Raw genomic sequence first — 25,425 nt, 5'->3', positions numbered from 1 at the left:
TCAAATGTGGCAGTTTAGTACATATCCCTGCATTGAGCGGCATTTAGTATGTGTTCATACACACCATTCCATAACACTACACTCAACTCAAATGTACAAAACTACACTCAACACCCCTGTACAACCAATTGGTATAAACATAACACATATCAACCACACATATACAACAAAACAAAAACACGTAGGCAAAGATAACCACACAGTTCCCTGTAACACAATTAAACTCCACATATTTCCAATCAACACCATAGAATTCGTCCTGACCCGATCAGAAGCGGGCGCTCCCCACGCTCCCTCCTCAAATTCTGGTATCGTAGCGCTTTGTTGATCTCTGCTGCCATCACCAATTGAAATCGTATCGCATTATCAGCATCTGTGCTCTGCTCGCATTAATTGTGTCTGCTTGTAATTTGCCTGAGTGATATTTATAGCGCTTTCAGTGCATAGCCCACATCGCGCCTGTGTGACCTCGTAGCGCTTTTTGTGTAAGCTCGCATAGCTTGTTAATTGTAATTGTGCCTGATTGTGCCGGTGCCGGGGCCCACATCTGTGCAATATCCTTATCTGTGCCCCAATCTCGTCCTGCTTCGACTTTGGTTTGCTGCCATTTTGTTGTTGTTTTGTTGCCTCCCAGCCCGCCTCTCCACCCCGCTCCCGCCTCCCAGCTGACCCTCCCTCCCACTAGAAGTTAGAGGCTGACCTCTCCGCACCTACGCTGTGACCGCCCTGACTCGTTCAGAAGCGGTCGCTCCCCAAGCTCCCTCCTCAAATTCTGGTATCGTAGCGCTTTGTTGATCTCTGCTGCCATCACCAATTGAAATCGTATCGCATTATCAGCATCTGTGCTCTGCTCGCATTAATTGTGGCTGCTTGTAATTTGCCTGAGTGATATTTATAGCTCTTTCAGTGCATAGCCCACATCGCGCCTGTGTGACCTCGTAGCGCTTTTTGTGTAAGCTCGCATTGCTTGTTAATTGTAATTGTGCCTGATTGTGCCGGTGCCGGTGCCGGTGCCCACATCTGTGCAATATCCTTATCTGTGCCCCAATCTCGTCCTGCTTCGACTTTGGTTTGCTGCCATTTTGTTGTTGTTTTGTTGCCTCCTAGCCCGCCTCTCCACCCCGCTCCCTCCTCCCAGCTGACCCTCCCTCGCTCCGCCCCCCCACTATCCACTTATGACAGATGCTTTTGCGCGCAGCGGACGCGCCCCATGCGTGCCGAAGGTGCGCCAAAGGTAAGCCCGTCTACGCCCGTCCGCGCCTGGACCGCGCCCAGCGCCATACCTCCTGGCCCCCGCAAAACCCACTTCAGCCGCATAACATACGACGCCGCAACCCTCTCAGCCCTTAACCCCGGCCGCCCACCAAACTGCTACCAAGCCGCCCCAGGACACACCCATGGACCCTTCACCTGCCACTCCTGCAGGTTCGACTGCATCAAGACCCACACCAAATCCGCAGACTCCAAACAGAGCTCCGACACTAACCACCTGAAGTGCATCCTGCTCAACACCCGCTCGGTCCACAGACACGCCATTGAACTCTGGAACCTTCTCGACACCACATCGCCGGACGTCGCCTTTCTTACAGAAACCTGGATGAACGCCTCATCAGCACCCGACATCGCCATAGCCATCCCGGACGGCTACAAGATCATCCGAAAGGACCGCATCAACCAAACAGGAGGAGGCATCGCCATCGTCCATAAGAACACCATCATCATCACGACCTGTTCAGACAATACCACACTCAGAGGCACCCTCATCTACAGGCCACCAGGATCCCGCAGACAATTCAGCGAAGACATCACTGACTTCATCAGTCCACACGCCCTCCCCTCCGAGGACTACATTCTACTTTGAGACCTCAACTTCCACCTGGAAAAGAACAACGGCAGCAACACCACCACCCTTCTTGACAACCTCGCCAATCTCGGACTCAAACAACTTGTTAACACCCACACCCACTATGCCGGACACAGGCTCGACCCAATCTTCACCTCCAGCAAACACATCTCCTTCAATCACACCACAGCTCTCCATTGGACAGACCACAGCTGCGTTCACTTCAACTACAATAAGACTACGGCCCACAACCACCCACAACGAATTCCACGCAGAAACTGGAACAAAATTACCACCGACCAACTCTTCATATCGCTTCACCAAAACCCTCCTCCAAAATCATCGGACCCAAACCTTGCAGCCACTAACCTCACACAATGGATCACCCACAGCGCTGATGAACTAGCACCCTTGAAAAAACATCAAATCAAGCAAGGTAGCAAAAAAGCCCCCTGGTTCAACGATGACCTAAAGAAATCCAAGAAGCTCTGTCGCACCCTCGAGAAAGCCTGGAGAAAAAACCCAACCACTGACAATCTGGCCACCTTCAAGAACGCCACCCGCAAACACCACCAGCTGATCCGATCCACCAAGAAATCAGCATTCAAGGATCGACTCGACAACAACGCCCACAACAGCAAGGAACTATTCAACATCGTCAAAGAATTTACCAACCCCACCGCCGGCACCAACGACATCACTCCATCCCAAGACCTCTGCGACTCCCTAGCCTCATTCTTCCACAACAAAATCGCTGACATACATAACAGCTTTGAAAACCAGTCCGGAGACCAGTCCACCCCACCCACCTCCGAACCAAAACCCCCCTCCAGCAACCTTTGCGCCTGGAACCCAATCACCACTGAAGACACCATCCACCTGATGAAACTCCATCCATTCAGGATCGCCAACCGACCCATGTCCCCATCACATTTTCAACAAAGCAGACTCCATTATCGCACCCCATCTCTGAGACGTCATCAACTGCTCCCTCAACTCCTCTACCTTCCCGGAGAGCTGGAAACATGCCGAACTCAGCGCCCTTCTGAAGAAGCCCACAGCAGACCCCACTGAACTTAAGAACTACCGCCCCATCTCGCTCCTCCCATTCCCTGCCAAAGTCATTGAGAACGCCGTCAACAGTCAGCTCGCCGCCTTCCTCGAATCCAACAATTCCCTCGACCCTTCACAGTCCGGCTTCACAGCCAAACACAGCACCGAGACCGCCCTCATCGCAGCAACAGACGACATTCGAACACTACTGGACAACGGAGAAACAGCTGCCCTCATCCTACTCGACCTTTCCGCAGCCTTCGATACAGTCTGTCACAGCACCCTTATACAACGCCTCAGCAACATCAGAATACAAGGAAAAGCATTGGACTGGATCATCTCGTTCCTCGCCGGAAGAACCCAGAGAGTCCGCCTCCCCCCTTTTAGATCAGAGGCCACCGAAGTCATCTGCGGCATACCACAAGGATCATCACTCAGTCCCACCCTCTTCAACGTATACATGAGCCCCCTCGCATCCATTGCGCGCCAACACAACCTCAACATCATCTCCTACGCAGACGACACCCAGCTGATCCTCTCCCTCACCAAAGACCCAAACACCGCCAAAACCAACCTACACGAAGGGATGAAAGAAGTAGCCGAGTAGATGAAGAACAGCCGTTTAAAACTGAACTCGGACAAAACGGAAGTCCTCATCTTAGGTTCATCTCCCTCCGCCTGGGACGACTCATGGTGGCCACCGGCCCTGGGAAACGCACCCATACCTAAGGACAACGCACGTAACCTGGGCTTCATCCTGGACTCCTCCCTCTCGATGACCAGACAAGTCAACGCCGTCTCATCATCATGCTTCAACATCCTACGTATGCTCAAAAAAACCTTCTGTTGGATCCCCATCGAAACAAGAAAGACAGTCACCCACGCACTAGTCACAAGCCGATTGGACTACGGAAACACCCTTTACGCCGGAACCACAGCCAAACTACAGAAAAAACTCCAACGCATCCAAAACGCCTCAGCCAGACTCATACTAGACATCCCCCGCCAAGCTCACATTTCCGGTCACCTGAAAGACCTCCACTGGCTACCCGTCAATAAGAGAATAACGTTCCGTCTTCTCACCCACTCACACAAAGCCCTCTCGACTTAGGACCCGAATGCCTCAACACTCGCCTATCCTTTTACACCCCCACCCGCCAACTACGATCGTCCAATCAAGCCATCGCCGCAATTCCACGCATCCATAAATCCACCATGGGGGAAGATCCTTCTCCTACTTAGCGGCCAAATCCTGGAACTCTCTCCCCACCCATCTCCGCCTCACACAGAACCACCTCTCCTTCAGAAAACAACTAAAAACTTGGATCTTCGACAAATAATATACCTCCATCCCTCAAGCGCCTTGAGACCCTCTGGGTGAGTAGTGCGCTATACAAATGCTAAACTTGAACCTGAACTTGAAACTTATAATTACGCTGAACAAAATTTCACAACACACCACATACATCCAATCAAAACCACAGAATTCCACATAATGCCACAAATTTGTTATGTTATGTTATGTTATGGAGCTTTTGTATAGCGCACGGCTACTCGGATAGAGTGTCCCGGCGCTTTCCACCTGCAACTCAGAGTAAAAATAACACAACACAGCAAGAATAGAATCAGAAACAGAAAAGAAAACAGTAAAACAACCTAAAGATTAAAAAGCCAGGTCTTCAGGCTCTCCCTGAACTGGAGCAGATTGGCAGTGCTGAGGAGCGTGAGAGGAAGCGAGTTCCACAGCTGGGGAGCTTTACAGCTGAAAGAGCGCCCTCCCGCACGAGCCTTCCTCACCCGCGGGACCACCGCTGTAAAAAGGAATTCCGAGCGCAAGGAGCGGACTGGACGATAGAAGGCCAGTCTCCGCCAAAGATATCCGGCCCCTGATCCAAACAAAGCTTTGTGCATCACCGTCAGGGATTTGAACTGAATCCGCTTCCGGATGGGCAGTCAATGTAGCGTCTGTAGCAGCCCGGAAGCTCGAGCTCGTCTTCGCAGGCCGAAAATAGCCCGGGCGGCGGAGTTCTGCACCACCTGTAGGCGCTGAACCAGATAGTCAGGGAGGCCGAGAAAGAGGGCATTGGCGTAATCTAGCCTTGATCCAATAAGAGCCTGCACAGTAATCCGCCTGTGCTCCTCAGACAATAGGGGCAGGAATTTGCGGAGCATTTTCAAAATTCCATAGCAGGTGCCAGCCAGACCGAGAATATGAGTTCTCAGCGACAGCTGGTTTTCCAGCTTGACACCCAGATTTTTAGCCACCAAGGAAGACTGTGCAGGAGCACTCATGTCGGACGGCCACCATTGCTGCCACTCCGGATCGGCGACGCAACCAAAGAATAGCACCTCAGACTTACTTGAATTGGCCTTCAGACTGTTCCGCTGGAACCAGTCGAAGACCACTACAAGACAGTCCCGAATTCTCTCTCCATCAAACTCCTGGTCTTTACCGCATGTGAAGAGGAGTTGCGTATCGTCGGCGTAGGAGACGATCTGGGCCCCATATGCCTCCACCACGGCCGCCAAAGGGCACATAAAGATGTTGAACAACGTGGGGCTCAACACAGAGCCCTGTGGAACCCCGACTCCCAGTGGCGGCATCTCGGCAGAACTCTGGGAAACCCAGACCGTCTGGCGGCGGCTTTCAAGGAAAGATGTGAACCATTTGAGCGCCGTCCCCCTAAGGCCGATGTCATAAAGCCTAGCTAGAAGCGCCTTGTGGGGGGCGGTGTCGAAAGCCGCCGACAGGTCTAACATGACCAACATGGCCCTACCGCCGACATCCAAGGTCTCCCTGATGATCTCAGTGACCTCCAACAAAGCCGTTTCCGTACTAAAATTAGGACGGAAACCGGATTGGGATGGGTGGAGCAGATTGTTAGCTTCCAGAAAGCTCGACAGGACGCCGTGGACGTATTTTTCAGTAATCTTCGCTAGGGCCGGGAGAAGTGAAATTGGCCTATAATTGGCCAAAGCCTCGGCATCAAGCCCCGTTTTTTTCAGGAGGGGGATCACCATCGCTCTTTTCCAAGAGCTAGGGACCCTCCCCTCCCTCAGGGAGGCATTGAGGATGGAGTTGACCAGCGGGTTCACCACAGCCGCCATCCCAGCCAAGAATTTGGCGGGGCAGGGGTCAAGTGGCGAGCCAGATTTAAGATTGGCCAGCAGCAGCCTGGATGCATCGCTGGAAACCGCAGGGAAATCAGACAACACCGCCACAGGCGTGTGCGGAGGTCCGCTGCCCTCCCCAGTGACGCCGCTTCCATCCTCCGGTCCCTCCACAAAGGATGCCTGAATCGCCTTGATCTTGTTGGTAAAGAAACCGGCGAGATCACATACCCACGCATCCGGAGAAACTAATGGAGGCGAATGGGAGCTGGGGGTCGTAAACTCCTTCACAATGGTGAAGATCTCCTTACAGGAGTTTGCAGATGCCTCGATCCTCCTGGCCAAATATTCCCTCTTAGCTCCCAGGATGTCCCGATGGTAGGCCTTCACAGCCGCCCTGTAGGCGAGTTTAGCCTCCCCATCATACAGAAGGCGCCAGGTCCTCTTGGCCACCTTACATTGGCTGCGAGCCACACGAAGCGCCTCCGTGAACCACGGTGCAGATTGCCGTGTCGCCGTGGACCGGGGGGCTGCCCTAGGGGCAAGATCGTTCAGCCTTTCGGTGAGCCACAGCTGCAGAGCCTCGGTGTCACTTTCCAAATCACCCGAAATATGGCATGGATGATCCACAAGCGCCTGCTCCAGCATGTCGGGCGTCACTCTGTGCAACGCTCTCGAGGCCAGTCTAGGCAGCGTAGGGGCGCTGTTGACCAGCCGCCCGCTCTCCAGCACAGCGAATCTGATAACAGCACATCATATAATTAAACTCCAATACATACCACTTCACAACACAAAATACCATTCTACATAATTACACTCCATAATACACAATCGCACACCACATAATTCCAGTACACTCAATGCCACATAATTACTATCCACATAGTTCCACTGCACACCATGCCACATACTTTCACTACACAAATCCACTCCACAACACACAACTCAACGCCACACAATTCCACAGCTAACAATTCCAATCCCACCCACATAATTCCACTACACACCACATACATACATACACTCCAGAACACATAGGTAAATCACATTGCCCTTTACAATGTCAATAGCTCTAACTCAAACAAATGCAAGGCCTATTGCATTTCCAATGCTTATTCTGTTTCGTTTATAATAGTGTGTCCAATTGAATTTTGCGGCCATGATACTTAACACCTAGATTTTTCTATCACTAACACCTTAGATTGAGTCCACTATTGTCATATCTGAAACTGACTGAATTCATTGGCTTGCACTTCATTGTTAATTGGTTTCAGTTATGAGAATGCTATGTATGTATTTTTCTCCTTACTTTTGATGTGATCATCTATCTCAAACTCGAGTTGGTCTTATGATCGCTACATGTCTGTAGAATATTGTGTCCCTGTATTTGGAGGCCCGTTTAGTACCACAATGCGGAATATACATTTGTTTTTCTAGGGAGTTGGGGTTCCAGACCAATACTATTGCTATTAGTACTTCTCAACAGCAATGCTGGGGCTGTGGATTAGAAGTGACTCCATTTCAACTAACGGTGGCCAAATTTTATTTTTCTCCTGTGTTATGTGCAAGTAGATCCCAGGTACAATTCTGCAACAAAGGTGAACTAAAGGACGTCTTTCATAGCAGTCCACAGACCAATATAAAATTACTTTCCAGCATGAGTTGCAGACGTTTGCATTTAGACTGTTTTCATTGTATTCGAGACTTTCAATTTATCAGAATAAATCCTGTATAAGGGTTATTTTGATTGTCATTAGGGAATCAGAATTCCTGGATGCGCTCTAGGGAGGCACGGGCAGGCTGAACACAGGCAAGTTTCACTGCAGAGCAGAGTATGGCACATTATATCTCAATTTCTCTCCACAGGCAAATTTATCAGCAACTGCTAAGTTCAACCTGACATGTATGACATAGTCATTTGTTTGCAATGTAAGACCTACTGTCCATTTTATTTTACCTCTTGATCATTTGTGTACCTGCTTTTTTGCTGTAATAGTGAATCAGGTAAAATTATTTCTTTAGTTAGGGTATTTTAACATACAAAAAGCCATTCTATTGAGGAAATTGTCTCTCCATTATTCCAGAAACCAAAACTTCAAATGTCACATTGGACTGGCAGATGCCAATTCATAGTTTCCTCTTCATTGCCAAAGGAGTTTGGAAGAACAATCAGTTAGTAGCTTCAGATATACATTCAACAACCTATTGGGCCAATAGCGACTAGTTTCAGATTATTCTGTCAGAGATAATTGGCATGCTGAACTGCAGGAAAAGCTTGCTAAACTTATTAACAAGGAAGAATTTGCAGAGTTGTGCTATATGTCAATTGAATAGTTGATGCATTATTTGACTTTTTTATTAAGGTAGTACAGCTGAAATAAATCCCTCTCTCTTTCACCCTTCAGACCAGTATGAGACCACTGTCATCTTGGACTCCCAAACAGTCTCCTCAATATGTGCTGTGGACTTATTGATGTTTTGTGAAAGTGCAGCAGTATACATGATTGGTTACATAAAGTCCAGATTTCAATGAGGGATAAATACCTATCATTTAACATTGCTAAGTTTAGGATCTTAGTGGCAGGTTTCACTCTGTGTGCATGGCCCGCATGAACTTCAATTCCCCACAACTAGCAAGGGTAATGAAAGTGATAAATACAAAAAGAAGAATTTATGGACAGAATGCAGAACAATGTCACCCCAGTACAGAGATCTGGGCCTGCTCACTACACCACTGGATTCAAGCTAGCCTGGCTGATAAAGGCTGATGCCCTCAAACCAGTCCCAGGAAGCTTGTTTCCGGTCCAGGGAGGTCCTTACTTGGCAGTTCGGGTTGGACTGTTCCCACAAGGAACAGGGTCAAGACTGATTTGCATATGGTTGGGTCCAAACTGGGGTGATGTGGTGAGGGAAAGAATGATGGATTAAACCCAGATCCTTGTATCTGGGGGTGAATGTTTGCATTGGCCAGCATTCCGTCCATCAATTGTTTCTTTTGCATAATGAAAGTGATTATTTATTTATTTTATTTATTCCATTTATATGGCGCAATAGCTACCCTGAGGGTTTCCCGGTGCCTTGGATCGGTACAGAACCAGGGGGAGTCAGCTATAATTCTTAGTTTTGGTTGAAAAGCCATGTCTTGATACCTTTTCGGAATGTTATATAGTTGGGTTCCAGGCGTAGTTTTAATGGAATAGAATTTCATAAAACTGGCGCCATATATCCGAAGGAGCGGCCGCCCATTTGTGCTCGTTTAAATCTTGAAACAACAAATTTCGCCAAATGTGTTGATCTAAGATAGCGAACTGGCATGTATTTATGAACCAATTTATGCAGGTACGCTGGTGCTCCTCCTGTGTTTATTTTGAACATATAATATAACGCTTTAAACTTGGTTCTGTTGGCCATTTTGAGCCAATGTAAATTGCGTAAATGTTGGGAGATATGTGCCCTCCTCGGTAACCGTAGAAGCACCCTCGCAGCCTGTACGACCTGTAGTCGTCGCGTGATCTCTTTATTGGTACCGAGGAGAAGAATGTTCCCATAATCCAGCCTCGAGCCAATCAAGGCCTGCACTACAGTTCTTTGCGCCCCTTCAGGAAGTTGCCACAGAATTTTTCTTAGCCATTTTAGGATAGCGAAGCAGACTGAAGCTGTTTTGGCTGCATGATCACGCATAGTCAATTTGTCATCAATTATTATTCCTAGATTTCTGGCCGATGGGACTGCTACTGGCGGAGGGCCCATTTCTGTGGGAAAGTGTGTTGGTCTCCAAAGCTCTTTTTGTTCTCCGAAAATCAGTAGTTCCGTTTTATCTCCATTTAATTTTAGTTTCCTGGAGTGCATCCACTCCGCCATGTTCTGTAACCCAGAACGTAGAGACGAGATGTTATTTTTTTCTGTTGTTGACAAGGAGAAGACCAATTGTGTATCGTCTGCATACGAAAAGATAGTAAGGCCAAAACTTTCTGCAATACTCGCAAAAATAAATAATAGTGGGCTGAGGATTGACTCTTGTGGAACTCCATAAGGGGAGGTTAAAATGTTGGAGACATTATTTTTAGAGAAGACCTGATAAGATCTGTCTGAAAGAAAATTCGCTAGCCAATCCAAAGCCAGACCTTTTACCCCTATTCCCTCTAGGGTTTCGAGTAGCATTACATGAGATATGGTGTCAAAGGCGGCACTCAGGTCTAAAAGCAGGAGTGCCACTGTGCCACCATTGTCAAGCTTTTGACGGATCGTTTCCGTAACTCCTAATAGGGTGGATTCGGTTGAATGCCCGGCTCTAAAACCTGACTGGGAGGGATGTAGAAGGTTATTGGATTTAATAAACTCTGCCAACTGTTTATTAACATGTTTTTCTAAAATTTTTGAAAATATGGGGAGAAGCGAAACAGGTCTAAAATTAGAGAAGACCTCTGGATCACTATTTGCTTTTTTCAGTAGTGGCACTACCATAGCGTGCTTCCATTCTATTGGTACTACCGCTTCCCTTAGTGATGCGTTCAATAGTGTTCTGATGACATTTAGTGTGTCGTGATCAAGCTGTTTAAAAATTTCAGCTGGCATGAGGTCGTTAGGGGAGCCCGATTTAATGGTGTTGAGCGTTTCTCAAATGTGTTTTTGTCAAACGGCTGCCAGACTGTCAGTAATTTCCTGGGATTATCTGCCAGCTCGTTGAACTCTCTGGGGCTTGAATCTATTAATGGGGTTTGGGTTAGGAATATCATCACCGCCAAGGGCTAAGTAGATGTTAGCTACTTTGTCGTTAAAGTATTTCGCCAGGCAGTTACATTGTATTGGGGACAGTGTCGGAGGTTCTGGGTGAGTTGTAGCTCCCGCCAGATCCTTTAACACTTTAAATAGAGTTCTGGAGTTGTTTTGTGCCTCTAAATGGTGTTTTTGATAAAATCTCCTTTTGTTATTTTACATAGCAGATGATAGGCCTTCAGGGCTTGCTTGTAGGTATTTCTGTAATCACCATTTTTGTCTGATATTTGTATTTTATGTAATGTGTATTTATATGTAACGTACAATGAAGGTTAATCATGTCATTTTTAATCAATTTTTAATGATGTTTTACTGCGTTTCATGGATGATGTTGTGTTTCACATGTACTTTTAAGGATGTTTTTAAATCCGAATAAAGATCTTTGACTTGACTTGCTTGTAGGTATTTTTGCTGGCCGTGTCATAGTTCTTCCTCCATCGTCTCTCCAGTTTTTTACATTTGCTTTTTTCTGTTTTTAGCTTTTCGGAAAACCAAGGTACTGGAGGTCTGTTAGATTTCCGTTTATTCTTCTTGAGAGGAATGACTATCTTTACCGCTTTGGCTAACCAGTTATAGATTATATCCTGATCCCTAGTATTGAGATCGTCTAAATTGAAATTAGGTCTCAAATTTGTTAACTGGGCGTTAAGATCCTCTATATTGAGTTTTTTCCAATTCCTATAGCAAGAATTCTCAGGCTTATCTAAAACTGTAGTTTCGGGCAGTCTGATTTTAAAGCTAATCAGATAATGGTCGGACCATATTAAGGGCAGTGTCGGCTCACATATAAGGTTATTAAAATTGGCAAAGATAGGATCTAATTGGTGGCCTGCTGAGTGTGTGGGGTCTATGTTGCAAAGATGTACATTAAGGGACTCTAAATCAGCTAAGAGGTTGACCACCATAGGACAGGTACGGTCATCGAAGTGCAGGTTAAAATCTCCTAAAATTAAAAAAATGGACGCTTCTAACAAAAAAGGGGAAATAAACTCAGGAAGAGCTGCCGCCCATTCTCCTGCGGCCCCAGGGGGCGGTAGATCAACATTCCGGTAAAGGTAATTTGTGGTGTGAGGGTGATTTTGAAGAGGCCTGCCTCACAATTGGCCATCGTTAAATCTTCTCATTTGCAAGAAATTTAATTTTTATTGAAAATAATTCCAATACCACCCCCAGTTTGTCCCATCCTATCTCTTCTGACAAAGGTGTAGTTTGGTGGTAGAGCTATAGCAATATCTGGGCGTGAACTGGCATTAAGCCATGTTTCAGTCAGAAACATAGCGTCTGGTTGAAGATCCATAAATAAGTTACAAATGTCCTCCTTATGTTTCGGAAGAGATCTGCAATTTGTGCTAATAAATGTAAAATGTCTAGATATCTCGCCAATGGATATAGCATTATTTTCCTTATGGGTCCAGCCATTTTCTCCGGTTATTCCTCTCTCTGCATTGGAAAAGGCGAATGCACATTCATTGCATTGGGGCATATGGTCCTCAGGGTTCAGGGTATTACATTGTTGGTGAGCCTTGGGTCTTAGATTATACAACTCATTTTGAGAGTAAGTAATCGAGTTTATGATTTGGGCAGGGGGGTGGCCCCCGGTCCCGGGCGGGCGCAGACGGGCTTGCCTTTGGCGCGCCACCGGCGCGGCCGCTGCGCGTGAACACATAGCTTGTTTAAATGTTTAAATGATAGCCAAACCCTCTGCTCAAATCTCCACTACAGACAGACTTTGGCTCTCCATCTGTAATTTTTTTGCTGCCTCTCACTTGCTGTCTATCTCTCTGCCTCAAAACCACCTGCCTTTCTCAGTTTAAAAAAAATCCTTTTAGAAAGTTGTAATTGTATCCGATTTGTGATTTTTCACAGCATTGTGGCTTGTGCAATCGTGTTTTGTCTTGTGAATCACAAACTGTTTTTTTGTGTCCTGTTACTCAGTTTTCGACTCCTTTGTGCCCTCCCCCACACCCCAAATGGGTCGGACACCACTTATGCTGGCCACCCATTGCGGGGAGATTTTTTTCCATATAGCAAGTGTCATGAATCAAAATCAATTTGTGTTTTTCGAGATGGTGATAAAAACTTCTACAGAGCCCTTCTGGAACTAGTCACATATGTCGAAAAATTCAAATGTGAATGACATAAGTTGTGAATTACTGAGACATACAAAAGTGTTAACCCTCACAAGCCAACCTGACACCTTTTTAAAAAAAAGCTTATATCTCAAATCCTACTGAATGGATGTACTCCAAACTCGCATTTTAAAAACAGGTCCATTGCTATATGATTGATGTCTTGTACTGCCAAATTGCCAAAAGATCCCTAATGTTGTTCTACGTCAAACATTAAAGTTCATTCCATATGTTCCAACTCGTCTATTTGTACGTTTTCAGACAGGTATATTTGATATTTGTACGTCTACCACTCTGCATTTCATACTTCCCCCAAAAACCCCAAAACATAATTAGTAGGCTGATCCTAGACATACATAATATTTGGCTATGCTGGTGCACCACTGAACAAGTCATTAATTCAATATTTGTTTCTTTCTAGTACCAACAGTTTGATCAGTGACATTACGTTTTCATTGGTCACAACTACCACACCATTCTATTTTGTATTTTCTGAGCCCTAGTCCTACTACATGACACTCATTTCAAAATAGTGGGAACTAGCAGAAATTATGAATTGAGATGCACATGCAGGCGAGTTGTATTCCCTCATTTGTGAAACAGCAATTACAATAATTTTTTGTATGTGGTAGATGTCACAAAGGCCAAATATTTGAAAAAAGGAAAAATAGTTATTGTCTCCATCATTGATAACACACGAGGAGGGAAAGATAAGATACTTTATTGAGATAGTGTCTTTTTGGCACTTTGTGATTTTCCCACATCCCTTTTGTCTGACATATTCTTAAATGAAGTGACGATTGTTGCCTAACATCAAGATATGTGACATACCCACTAATGCGTATTATGTTTAAGTTTAAAAAAAATAAACATCTGCAGACTGTCGTTGATCTGATGGTATTAGATATTTTGTATGCTAACACTAAGGTGGATTGTCAGTTTCGATCAGTACCTCTGCTTAACTTGATGAACTTGTTTTTATTTTTTCAAACTGTCCACCCAGATAACTCTAGTGAATCCTGACATTTGTATTCATAATTTACTATGACAGTTCACCGTGTTTACTTAAGCCTTTTTTTCTGTGTATGTGCAGTCTATTTTCAGAATGGCGAAGAGTGTCTGAGCCCAAAGCACTATTCACACGTACCATAGTTTGACAAGTTTTAAGTGAGTCCAGGTGCAAGATGTAGCCCCTCTGGACTAATAGTAACAACACATCTTTGTTCATATAACTTTTTAACATGGCAAATTGTGAAAAAAGGAATCTAGTGAATGTGAATGATATATCATGTTACTTAAAGAAATCTAGTAAAAAGAAGTAAAACACAAAGGCCATGTTGGGGAGAATAGTTTCTATACCAGTCATAATTGTACTCTTCATCCCTATCGCTTTTGCCCAAAACATGCACAGTCAGAAAACTGTTTCAAAAATCCCACAAAGGTGCCCTGTCCAAAGTAGTGTCCAATTATCAGATTTCTCTTCTGTGTAGTGAGACACTAAATCAGCAACCTAACTTCCCCCTGCAAGGTTTTGGGGGAAGAACGACCACCCTTTATTAGCAGACACATCTGACTATCTAATAGGTGAATGGCTGACATAAAGTAACATGTTAGCTAAAAGGAAAGATCATTAGAAATCTGTATGTGAGAGCCTACCCATAAATTGTATACTCTTTAGTCTTCACGATTCTGTAGTTGATTGTTTTATAGTCAACTGAATAAACACTGAAACATTTGTTGCCACCTATACAGGTATGATGTGTATGAATTAATGGAAAAACTAAAACTCAGAAACCGCATTGGAGGGAACCAAATCATTGAAAACAAATGTTAAGTAAAGACAATTTAAAGAAAATACAAAAAAAATTAAATCCAAAGAAACATTTTAATCCAAACTTGCGTGGAGTTTAGGACTACTGTGGTGTTTCGGGTTCAGGAATGGGTAATGTTTAGGGTGTTAAGGGGTTTTTAGAGGTCAGGAATAATTGGAGTTTGGGCATGGAAAGTGGATTTTAGGGTACAGAGATAAATGGAGTGTAGGGGTGGTGGGGGTTTTTGTAAGGCTTGACAGAGGGGGGGGAATGTGTGATTGGTAGGACCAAGGAGGTATAGAGACGACTGAGACGTCTGTTGCAGGTAAAGAAGATTTATTTAAACAGAGTCGAGATCCAAAACAACACAACTCTCATGGATCCAAGAACAGGGACAGTCTTAATCCGGCTGACTTCTTTTCCAAACTCGCGGGGTTGGGCTCTTCAGAAGGTGCTCCGGTGTGTGGGGTCCCTCGACAAAAGAAAGAAAGGAAAAAATGCGCCGCGTTACTGGCGAGCACCACAATACGGAATGGCAGGAGGAGAAAGAGAGGACGTGAAGGGAATCACCGGGTACCGTAACCGTTTTAGTGCACTTTTTCTCAGTGAGGGTGAAAAACGTTCTGTGACTGCCTAGCCGCCCTTTAGCCAGTCCCTCCCGCCGAAGAGAACACTCCCCTTTGTTTAGCCCGTACCTTGCGGAGCCACACTTCTCCAGGTGAAATGTGGCTGGGCGCAGCATGGAAACGTTGGCCCCCCGACTTCTCCGGCGCTGACCTCCTGGCGAGTTCGACTCCGGTCTCTGAGGGCGATAATCCTGCTCCAGCAGCTTCCTTCCTGGACACGGACTCCTGGGGCACTTCCTCCTCTCCGGCCGCGTTCGCGCCACCCGTCTCCCGGCCTTCCGCTATCAGCACCGAGCTCTCGTCCGATTGGTGAAATTGGTGTGACGTCAGAGAGGCAGCCCCGCCCTCCTGGGAAACCCAAGCTGCCTTAAAGGGAACACGGTCCTCCTGCAAGCGTCGAGGCGGAAAGGAAGAGGGACAACAATCAGTGTCGGACTCGTGGCAGGCAGGGACCCCCTGACAGTTTTTTAACATTGTAAAATACAAATTCCCTTGGAAACAATGTCGCTAACAATCCCCCTTCATATCATCCATTCAATGTTCCATCCACACAGGTGCCAGAATAAGAGACCCCCACGGTTGCCAATATAAACACAATGCAATTGATGCTAACAATTTCTAAGAAAATATACAAATGTATTTTTTAATAAAATAGTGTTGAAAAGATGACAATGAAAATCACATTCATGATCCCAAAATGTTTTTAAATTCATAAAAACATATTACAGAAAAAGAGACAAAATTAGTGAATCATTTCGAAAACATCCCCAAATATTAATTTGTTGGGATCTTTTGACAAAATCAGGCTAATATCAAAAGTACTCAGCAGAATAGTCCCTCGAATTTAATTAAAAACTCCGGGGTCAACGCGTTTCGGTGTGCTGTCTGATATGCACCACCTTTCTCAAGACAAGGATAGTTTTTTGTCTTTCTTATTTTCTTTTTTTCTCCTCATAACATAATTATTTTGGGGAATTATCTAAATAAATATAAAAAATACAAATATATCTCAATACAATAAGAAATATAAAAAATACAAATATATGTCAATAAATTGTCCTCACAAAACATCATTAAAACATTAAAGCATTGAAGTAGACTTAACAGCCGATTCAACTAGCTTTTTAGGCACATTTTTCCTAATTTAGCCCCATGATAGACCCACTCAGTATAATGCTTAAAAACAACAATAATGATCTACCATGTTTATATTCACAACCATACTGTAAATCATCCAATTTGGCACCCCACATCTCACATCTCTCTCATATTCTTGAATCTACTATCATGCCTCAGTCAGTAGAAGAACAACATTAGAGCCCTCCTTTAACCTGTCAACCATATTGATTAATAACGGGGTACATATCTGCATACCTCCTGAATTTCATCTCTGGGGCCCCGATTATATGTGCCTTCCTTCCAGATAGCTACAATATGTCCTTCTGCAATACAAAGGGACACAACGATATTATAAATCAGCTAAAGTCCATTTTAGTGGTTATCTTTGGACTGTAGGAATATCGAAGCTAACTGCAAATACCTGTTAACAATCGTGTGCAGTGCTTGAAGCAATGTTACTAAAGCTGGCACATTCATCGGTAAGGGAATTTAACCTCCAACGCCGAGTGGTAAGGGAATAGAATTGAAAAAACTCTGAACTCCTACAATGTGAATAAAATATGAAGGGTATGGGGCAAACTCATGGCATATGCCCAGTTAAGTGGTAGCATGGTAGGCTTGCAATAACATGCAATACTTGCAAAACTTACTTGAGTGGCATTGAGGCACAACTAGTTAAGCTGTAATCATTATGATATTCATTATTGGATATTCATAAAAATATCCTTGACCTGCTGTTGACACTCAGAGCCATCATAGATTCCAAAATGCAGCTGTGTATCACGTCATAACCAATGTCCTGGCTGTCTATAATATGTGGAAGTGGAACAAGTAGCTTTTGAAGAAGGTGTGGGAGAATGCTTGGGGTTCACTATAAGTGAACATTGAGAGGCTGTGGTAGGTACAAACCAAGGTAAACCATGTGGGTGCACAATGAGAGAAAGTAATAATCTGATAACAGAACTTTTACCCCTATTGCAAAGAGTTCCTTGAGATGTCTCTGAGAGATCTAGTCAGATCAGTGTGCCGGCTTGAACCTGGTCTCTGGATGTTAACATGACCTCTGTTATATTCATGATGATGATTTCAGCATCAGCGTACATTTAATCCGTGTTTTAAATAAAAAATGTTTGAGTTGTTTCCCCGGTATGCAAAGAGTTTGTACTGTCAAAGTGGTTTTGTGAATTTTGGATAGAACTAGGTGTCCTAGAGCTTGCCAGCAGCTTGTCACTATTTCAAGATCTGCATTTGAATTCTTTATCAAAAGGGTAAAATATTGGGTTATGTGGAGAAACGCTCTTGGCCCCGTCCCAAGTACAAGCAATCAAACATCATCATTTATGATTGAATGCAAAGTCCTGTTCTCTTCCAAACATTTATCTGATGACCTAAAAATAGTGCTGCTCATTTATTACTCACATATTTGGATGAGAAATATCCCATTGATAGGGCATAATGCTAACCTTTCCTAACCCACACTTTAAGTGTTATGAAAAGAATTGTGCAATACTTCCAATACTTATTAAGATCTAGCTCTGTTTCGTCACTTTGTTACCTGTTTCATTCTTCTAATACCCTTTTTTCTCGAGATTGTGAGGGACTTAAAATTATAGTTTCATTGTGCCATACATCGGAATAATTTGCTAACGGTTGTGCTGCACTGACCTTATGCATATTATCCCCCACATACTCATATGTGTCTCCAATATTATTTCTTTTGCAAAGGCAAATAAATGTAAATGTGGCAGATTACATCCAAATCTGTTGGTGAACCACACAGACAAACTATCTTGAAAAAACTCAATTTATTTCTCAGCTAATTAAAATGTTATTTCTCACTCCCTGTGACCATCTTTTCGTTCTATATTTTGCAGGGAAAATCTTCCCTTAAAGGGAAGGTCTGGATTGTTATGTAAAATGTATTGCATGTTTTCTGTGTTTTTACATTAGTGTACAGTATTCCTCTATAAGTCACTAACTGGACTGGAATCTTCTTTCAGTTCCTACAGTGATAAAGGCACATATCAAAAACCAAGAAAACAGGATTCAACGCACTACTTACCAAAGACATTTTGGGACGACGTATTTAGACCTTCAATTGGCCTTAAGTTCTGTAGATCCAGATGAAGTCAAAAGATATGTTCGAAAAATTCCAAAGGATGGTAATTATTGATACCATGGTATTTGTTGGATTGTGTTTAGTGTAAATTTGTCCTTTGATTTACTACTGGTGATTAATGTTGCTTTATAGTGTATGGGTTACATATTTTTGAGGGGAAATCCAGCAGAAAGAACAGCATTTTTAAAGGGGTTGATAGCGTAATGGTTAAAGTCAGTGGCCTCGATTCACAAAAGTAATCTGAGCCAAAATTCTAACTTTACGACTTTCTGTATTCACAGAAGGCATTTAGGAGTACTAAAGTTAGGATTTTGTCTCAGTTAAAGTAAAATTTTACTTTTAAGTTCAACTTAAGGCAAATGTAAGTTTAACTGTGACAAAATCCTAACTTTACAACCAGGATTTTGTCTCAATTAAACTTAAGTTTGTTTTAAGTTAAACTTAAGACCAAAACTTAAGTTTAACTGAGACAAAATCCTAACTTTAGTACTCCTAAATGCCTTTTGTTAATATGGAAAGTGGTAAAATTTGGATTTTGTCTCAGATTACTTTTGTGAATCGGGCCCACAATTCTTTAAGCAAAAGAGTTACCTGGGCGTAGTTAACTTTGGATCAGGTCCTACACTAAACATGGCTAGATATTCATTGTATAATTTGCATTTTTTAACAAACTCATCGTTTTACAAATGTATTACATGCTGTAGTCAGTATGTAATTTTGGCACAATTGTGCATAATTAAAATTAAATTAAATTAAAATAGTTTTTTAGTTACAACCATAAACACATTTTTACAAGAGCCATATGATCTCAAATCGAGACATACACCTATATCTATTGCCATTAAGCACAAGAGGGAGTTTGTTTCTGCAAAACGAATGACCCCACACTCTGATTGAGTTCTTTTCCAGGGTGTGGGGATAATTATTGTGTTTTTCTGTCCCTAGGCTTTTCCTGGCAGTGATGAACCGAAAAACATATATTATATAGTCCACCCTAAATAGGGTGGACAGTGTAATGTCCTTCCTCTGACCGCCTAGGCTCTATAGAGCCATCAGAGGAAACCTTTTGCCGAATGGGCTTTTAGCTCCATCCTTTTTTAAAAGAGGCATGGAAACTGAGAGTTTGGCGACAAGACAGGGTACTCCCTTGCATTGTTGATGGAGTACACTGCCCTTCAAACCCTTAACCAGGCCCTTAGCAGGTTTAAGCTACATCCATCCATCCATGACTGGTGTTAATAGACCCTCTGATTGTCCCCTTTCCATTAACGTTTTAGAAAATTGGTATGAATAACGTGACAGGAATAATGTCTTCATGGGACACATTTAGAACATATGGCTCCATATCATTTTATTTAAAATGTTTAAGACGCTAACATGTAAAAAACCAAAGAGTAATCAATCAAACATACTTCCCTTTAACTCATACAGCCTTTCTGTGTCCAGGATATACTTAAACTATGAGAGTAGGCCACATTCCCATTCTCTCCCTGGTTGTTATCTGATTGATTACATTGGCCCATCATCTGTGGTGTGATCATCTGTCCATGGGCTGTAGAGGGGGGTTCATCTTTAGGTGTGATTGATCCTTCTTCATCTCTGAACAAGAGGCAATCTTCCGTAACCCTCTCTATCGTCCTGCTCGCTTACTTTCCCAATACAAATTTATTTTTCCTTTCTGGTGTTACAGAATATTTGCAGTTGTCCCTGACTCCTTTGTAAAACATTTCAATAGGGGAATGGTCTTTGCCAGCAGGAGGTGAGATTTAGGCTATTGACTGCCACAAACGAATACACATATTAAGCCATATCATTAAACTAAAGGCAGGGAAGATTTGGTCACTGGGGTTCTAAGCACACAGCAACCTTTAAATACAACTAGAGAAGCTGCAGTGTTTCATTGTCTTCTAAACATACTTTCAGCCATTGTTGCTGGTGTTTTGTTCTGAGGTTTCATATTTTATATTCTGGCATTGATACATTTGTGCTATTTTTATTGTTGTTTTCACAGAGAGAAAGGCAATCCAAGCATTCCTGAACACTGTAGGTAGGAAAGAAGATAACGTAGCAGCATCCAAAACTGAACAATGTGACCCGCCTCTACCATCTCCGCCTCCAGCATGTCCTCCTCAGCCTTCAATCTGAGAATTACTTAAAACAACACTTCATATGTTATTTTGTGTTATGTCTGCTGTTGAAATTCAAAATAAGCATTAATGGTAGCTCAGTTGATTTCTTATAAACAATCTGAATAGTGTGATTTCATTTAAGAGTGAGTATTTAAGAAATGTATTGAAGGAAGAAAACAACAACAGTCCTAAACATATTTACAAAGCTCGGTTTGTGGAAGAAGATCCACAACAAAGATCTATTTGTAGCTGTTTCATCCTGTCCAAAGTCAATATTTGTTGGCTCACACTGACCGGACCAAGGACCAGGAGCTCCCACTACTGGAATGCTCGCAACCAGAAAACTCAGCACCTTCCACCATTCTTCAGAGCGGGACTCTCCAGAGACCAAAGATAAAAATCCCCATCTTTGCTACAGGGGCTAGAAATGTTCTTCAGATCGAGCCAACTCTTAATGTCTATTCACAGAGATGCTAGTGACATCTGGAAATATCACATTACATGAATTATGAAATAAGACTTTCCCCTTGTTCCCATGTTTGCAGAATGTTAACTTGCTATTGTGGAGCATGGTGATCATGGGATAACTCTGAATCTGTCTTGCAGTCCCACCTCTGGAATTAAGGTGGTGGCACTCCAGATTGATGAATTGAGATCAACGATCTTCAAATTACCGGAGTTGCCTGCATATGACTTTCAAAGTCTCCAGCATTCTGTATGCTCCCATCACCTCGCATCTTAGGGGTCCGGTCAGAGTAGTCGCACTCTACTGCAGGCTGAAATCGGTTTACTAAAGCTCAACCTGGACCCAGTTGACCAGCAAAAGTATTCACTAGCCCTCAGTTAAGCACACTCCGGCCACATTCAGAGATTCCACCAGGGCGTCTAGTGTGTCACTCCATCACCTCTGCTCTTAAAGCACTCTCCTGATGCATTCCACCCATAACAGCCCTCTACTGAAAGGTTTCACCCAAATGTCAGGCAGTCCATGACATCCACTCCCTTGTGACTCAAACCTAAAACCCCTGTGTCTTTGTGCCTTCGATTGGCCTTACCAAAGGAAGGTCATCTTCAGTAATGGAGCACATGGCCAAACTGATTAAAAGGCAGTAAAGCAACACTAAGCTGCCTGGCAGGCACTATCTGCACAACAGGCAAAGGAGAGGTGTCAAGAAAAACTCCATGCTCAAAGATGTCAACCAGCAGAGGAAAGCTCTTGCATCACCAGGCTGCCGATAGGTTCCTCAACTCCTACCACCTGCTCACAAAGACGACACTACCATCCCTGCATGGTCACAGCCACAAAATATCCACCTGGCCCGGGAGCTCTCACACAAGGTAGCCATATTGCAACAGCATAGGTTTACAACTACATTGTAATTGTGGTTCACTGGAATGTCAATCTGTTTGCAGCACTAATGACAGAAACCACTTTCATCGTAAAAACTATAGTCTTCAGAAGTCGGTTCAAGTACAAATGTGCATTCAGATACTGCAAAAAAAATATTGACACTTGCAATGTACAAAAAGTGTCAATGAGAAAATGTTGTTTGTCAGCACACTGCAACTGTTGAACTCTTAAAATTACCATGCATTTTTCTTCACTACTACAGAGTACAAAATGAACCAAAGATGTCTATGATTAGAAATGTAATTCTTAGTATACTTTTTTAGCCTATATTTTTTTTAAGTCTCCAGGGACGCCTTTTCTCTTTTTCTGGTGCAACAACTGGACAGTGCACATAGTTAGAACTGCGCTTTGACATTGATCTTCCAGTTCCTTTCTACTTTTGCTCTCAAATTGGATGCAACAAATACTCTTGTTGTATGTCTGAATCCCCAGATAACTTAGTGTAAAGACCGATGCTCAGCTATATCTAATCTCACAAATGACAGTCGAATGAGGTGGAACAGTAAATATAATGGTGAACAAAGAAACCTCGGCTGTCCTACCACCTTCTGGGCCTAGATGTGGAGCTGTTCTTGTGCTTGGAACATTGTATTGCGAGGGTCGAGAATAGCTTCAAGCCAGGCACACTGATTATGATTTTCATTGTAATCATGTACAAGATACACCTTGCTCAACTTTATAAAAGTTCATGTAGCTCAGATGACTGTGGTGAAACTTTGGAATTGGAGTTGATAATGCAAATCCATAACTCTTAAGTATTTTATTGGAGGACCAAAACCAAATGCACAAAGGGTGCTACGATTGGCACTTGAATTAACAATACAGGTTCCAATGCTGCAACCTATTTAAACAAATAGTGATAAGCAATGAAATTAAACAATTGCCATCAAAAAACACTTAATCGTTTATAGCAAAAGTCAGTATATTCTTTTATTGATATTGAAAAGATTATTTTCTTTTTTTGTCATTTTTTTTTAAAACATTATTTTTTAGAAATACACACAATTTTGTTGGACATAAACAAGAAGTTTTTCATTTAAAGGACCCCTTCATTCATTCAAAATCAGACACAACCTTTCTCTCAAAAAACTAAAGAAATCAATACAGACATACACACTGTGTCAGAATCAAACAGCCAAATAAATGTCACATCCATCCATACACCAACACAAAAAACAATCATACAAAAGGTTGAGGTTTTAAACTCTTTTTAGTTTAGGGTAAGGCAATGGATTTTTTTACAACAAAAATTTAAATCTGTATGCAATACAGACTGGCCATCTAGACTCAGTATTAGATTTCAGCAGTGAACGAATAATTGATTAAACACCACAGTATGGCCTAACACAAAAATGGCCTACGTGTTTCGAATCTCCCAGTATGAGGGGATTCTCTTCAGAACCACGAAATTTCTTTATACTTTCAGAACAAGTCTCTTAGTTTTAATTGAAATGATGGATCATTAATGGTTGCGTCCAAGGTGCTCAGTAGATGCAATCTGGAATATTCCTTGTTTTCAAAGTGTAATCAATGCAGTATATTCTCCAATCTTTGTCAAGGCGTGATCGAACCCGGGTCTCCCCGTCGGGGTCTGTGGCGGTGCTCGTTTCTTTGTTCACAATGCAGGTGATTGAATCAGCGCCCTGGTTGTTTATTCATACGATTGGCACTTGAGCACTTCGGCAGTCACAGTTTAGATGTCCTTGAACCCTCTGGCTCTGATGGTCATCAATATAGGCACTAGATGCAGTCCAAGGGGACCTACAAAGACTCAAGTATTTCTAGCTCGTGATGCCACTGGAAGTTGAGAACTACCAAAACATCTGAAGGTTGCTATTCAAGGGTGTTTCCAAACTTCAGGATCCAATGTTATCTAGAATGGCAGGTTGTGGTAATGACTTTCAGTGTTGCAGGCATCCAGGGAATGGAGGGCACCCGCTGGCTCCTTCCAATTAACTGAGGCAGACAATTTACTCATCTTACAGACAAGGATGCAGCACTTTCACTCTCATCTTATTGTAGGCGTCATCATAGCTCGGTAGTAAATAAGAATTGAGTGCCCTTCATTGCAAGTTGATGCTGCACAGCTTCCTTTGTGAAGTCTATGCTGGTATGAAGTTCTAGCTCCAGAGGGCCAGTGCTTATGGAAAGCTGAGGGCTTTGGTGGGAAGCCATGGTCAACCAGGTGTGCTTGTAAAGGACATCATTCACGGAGTGCAAGGCATGCATTCACACCATATGTAGCACATTCACATAGCACACATTCAGAGGGGAGGGAAGAAACTAATTTATGTGGACTGGATGAATTTCCACAAGAGGTTGAGTGGTCACCTTTCCAGGGTTACAGGTTAATAATCTGGAGTCACATCGTACCAAATAGGACACCACTAACAATCAATTTCCCTACAGCCTGTTGAGAGGGCCATAGCCACCTTTCATTATCGGTGGGGATACACACATTGGGCCTTATTTATGAGGCCTTGCCTCACTTTTACGCCACAGGTGCATCACGTTTTGTGAAACACTGAAGATGTAAAAAAATGCACCATGTTGCACACTATTTTCAAAGTGACGCATCTAGGCAGATGCGTCATTTTGTAAACCCCTGCACCACATTATACCTGTGCCAGGTATAATGTATGCAGGGAGGTCCTTCCCACGCAAAAAGCCTCGTAGAAGTGAGGCATTGAAATCTATGAGATTTCAGTGCACCACTTCTAGGACGCCATTGCGTCAATATCTTATGCCTGCCTCACAGCAGGCGTAGGACTGACGCAGTGCTATAACCATAACCCTCCCCCTGCATTGCTGGAGTTGCATCATGCTTCCAACACAACTCCAGCAATGTATCAGCTTTACGCCGACAGATACATCAGTAACACTGATGTAACTGTCATTCCTTGTAACATGAGGCATCAATCAGTAAATATGGCACATCAATCATGTTGCAATGAGGAGGTAATGAAAACTGTTGCATCGCTGTTTTCACGCATCGATGCAACAGTTTTCATAAATAAGGCCCATTGTGTTTCCCTCAGTCAAGAATAATCTCTGCTTATGTAGCAAAAAAGATATATGAAACTCCTACAGTGATCTTGAATATTTCAAGGTGACTGTGACTGGAAAAGCAGGAAAAGTAAGACAGAAAAGTTTCTTTTTTAAAAGGCACAGGAAAGCACAGCTGTTTGCACAGTGCCACTCATTTGTGACCTTCCTTTTCTGCATTTTCAGTGGCGTTAACAACAAATTTACGGTTATATTGCAATATTCCATGATCCATTCTCCATTACACACTTCG

General features: G+C 43.4%; 1 protein-coding gene across 1 annotated transcript in view; it reads left to right on the top strand.

The window, feature by feature from the left end:
• Positions 1 to 20,847, top strand: part of TEX26 (testis expressed 26) — a 105,061-nt gene extending 84,214 nt beyond the window's left edge. The window contains exons 7-8 of the mRNA XM_086935139.1: positions 18,469 to 18,630; positions 20,599 to 20,847. Of these exons, the coding sequence (XP_086791265.1) occupies positions 18,469 to 18,630; positions 20,599 to 20,732 (296 nt within the window). The 3' untranslated portion in view covers positions 20,733 to 20,847. The remainder of the gene's footprint in view (positions 1 to 18,468; positions 18,631 to 20,598) is intronic.
• Positions 20,848 to 25,425: the final 4,578 nt, after the last annotated feature.

This window comes from Lissotriton vulgaris, chromosome 8, assembly GCF_964263255.1.
Source record: "Lissotriton vulgaris chromosome 8, aLisVul1.2, whole genome shotgun sequence".
Taxonomy (NCBI): domain Eukaryota; kingdom Metazoa; phylum Chordata; class Amphibia; order Caudata; family Salamandridae; genus Lissotriton; species Lissotriton vulgaris.
The sequence above is the reverse complement of the archived record's forward strand: the minus strand, read 5'-3'. Positions and strand labels throughout refer to the sequence as shown.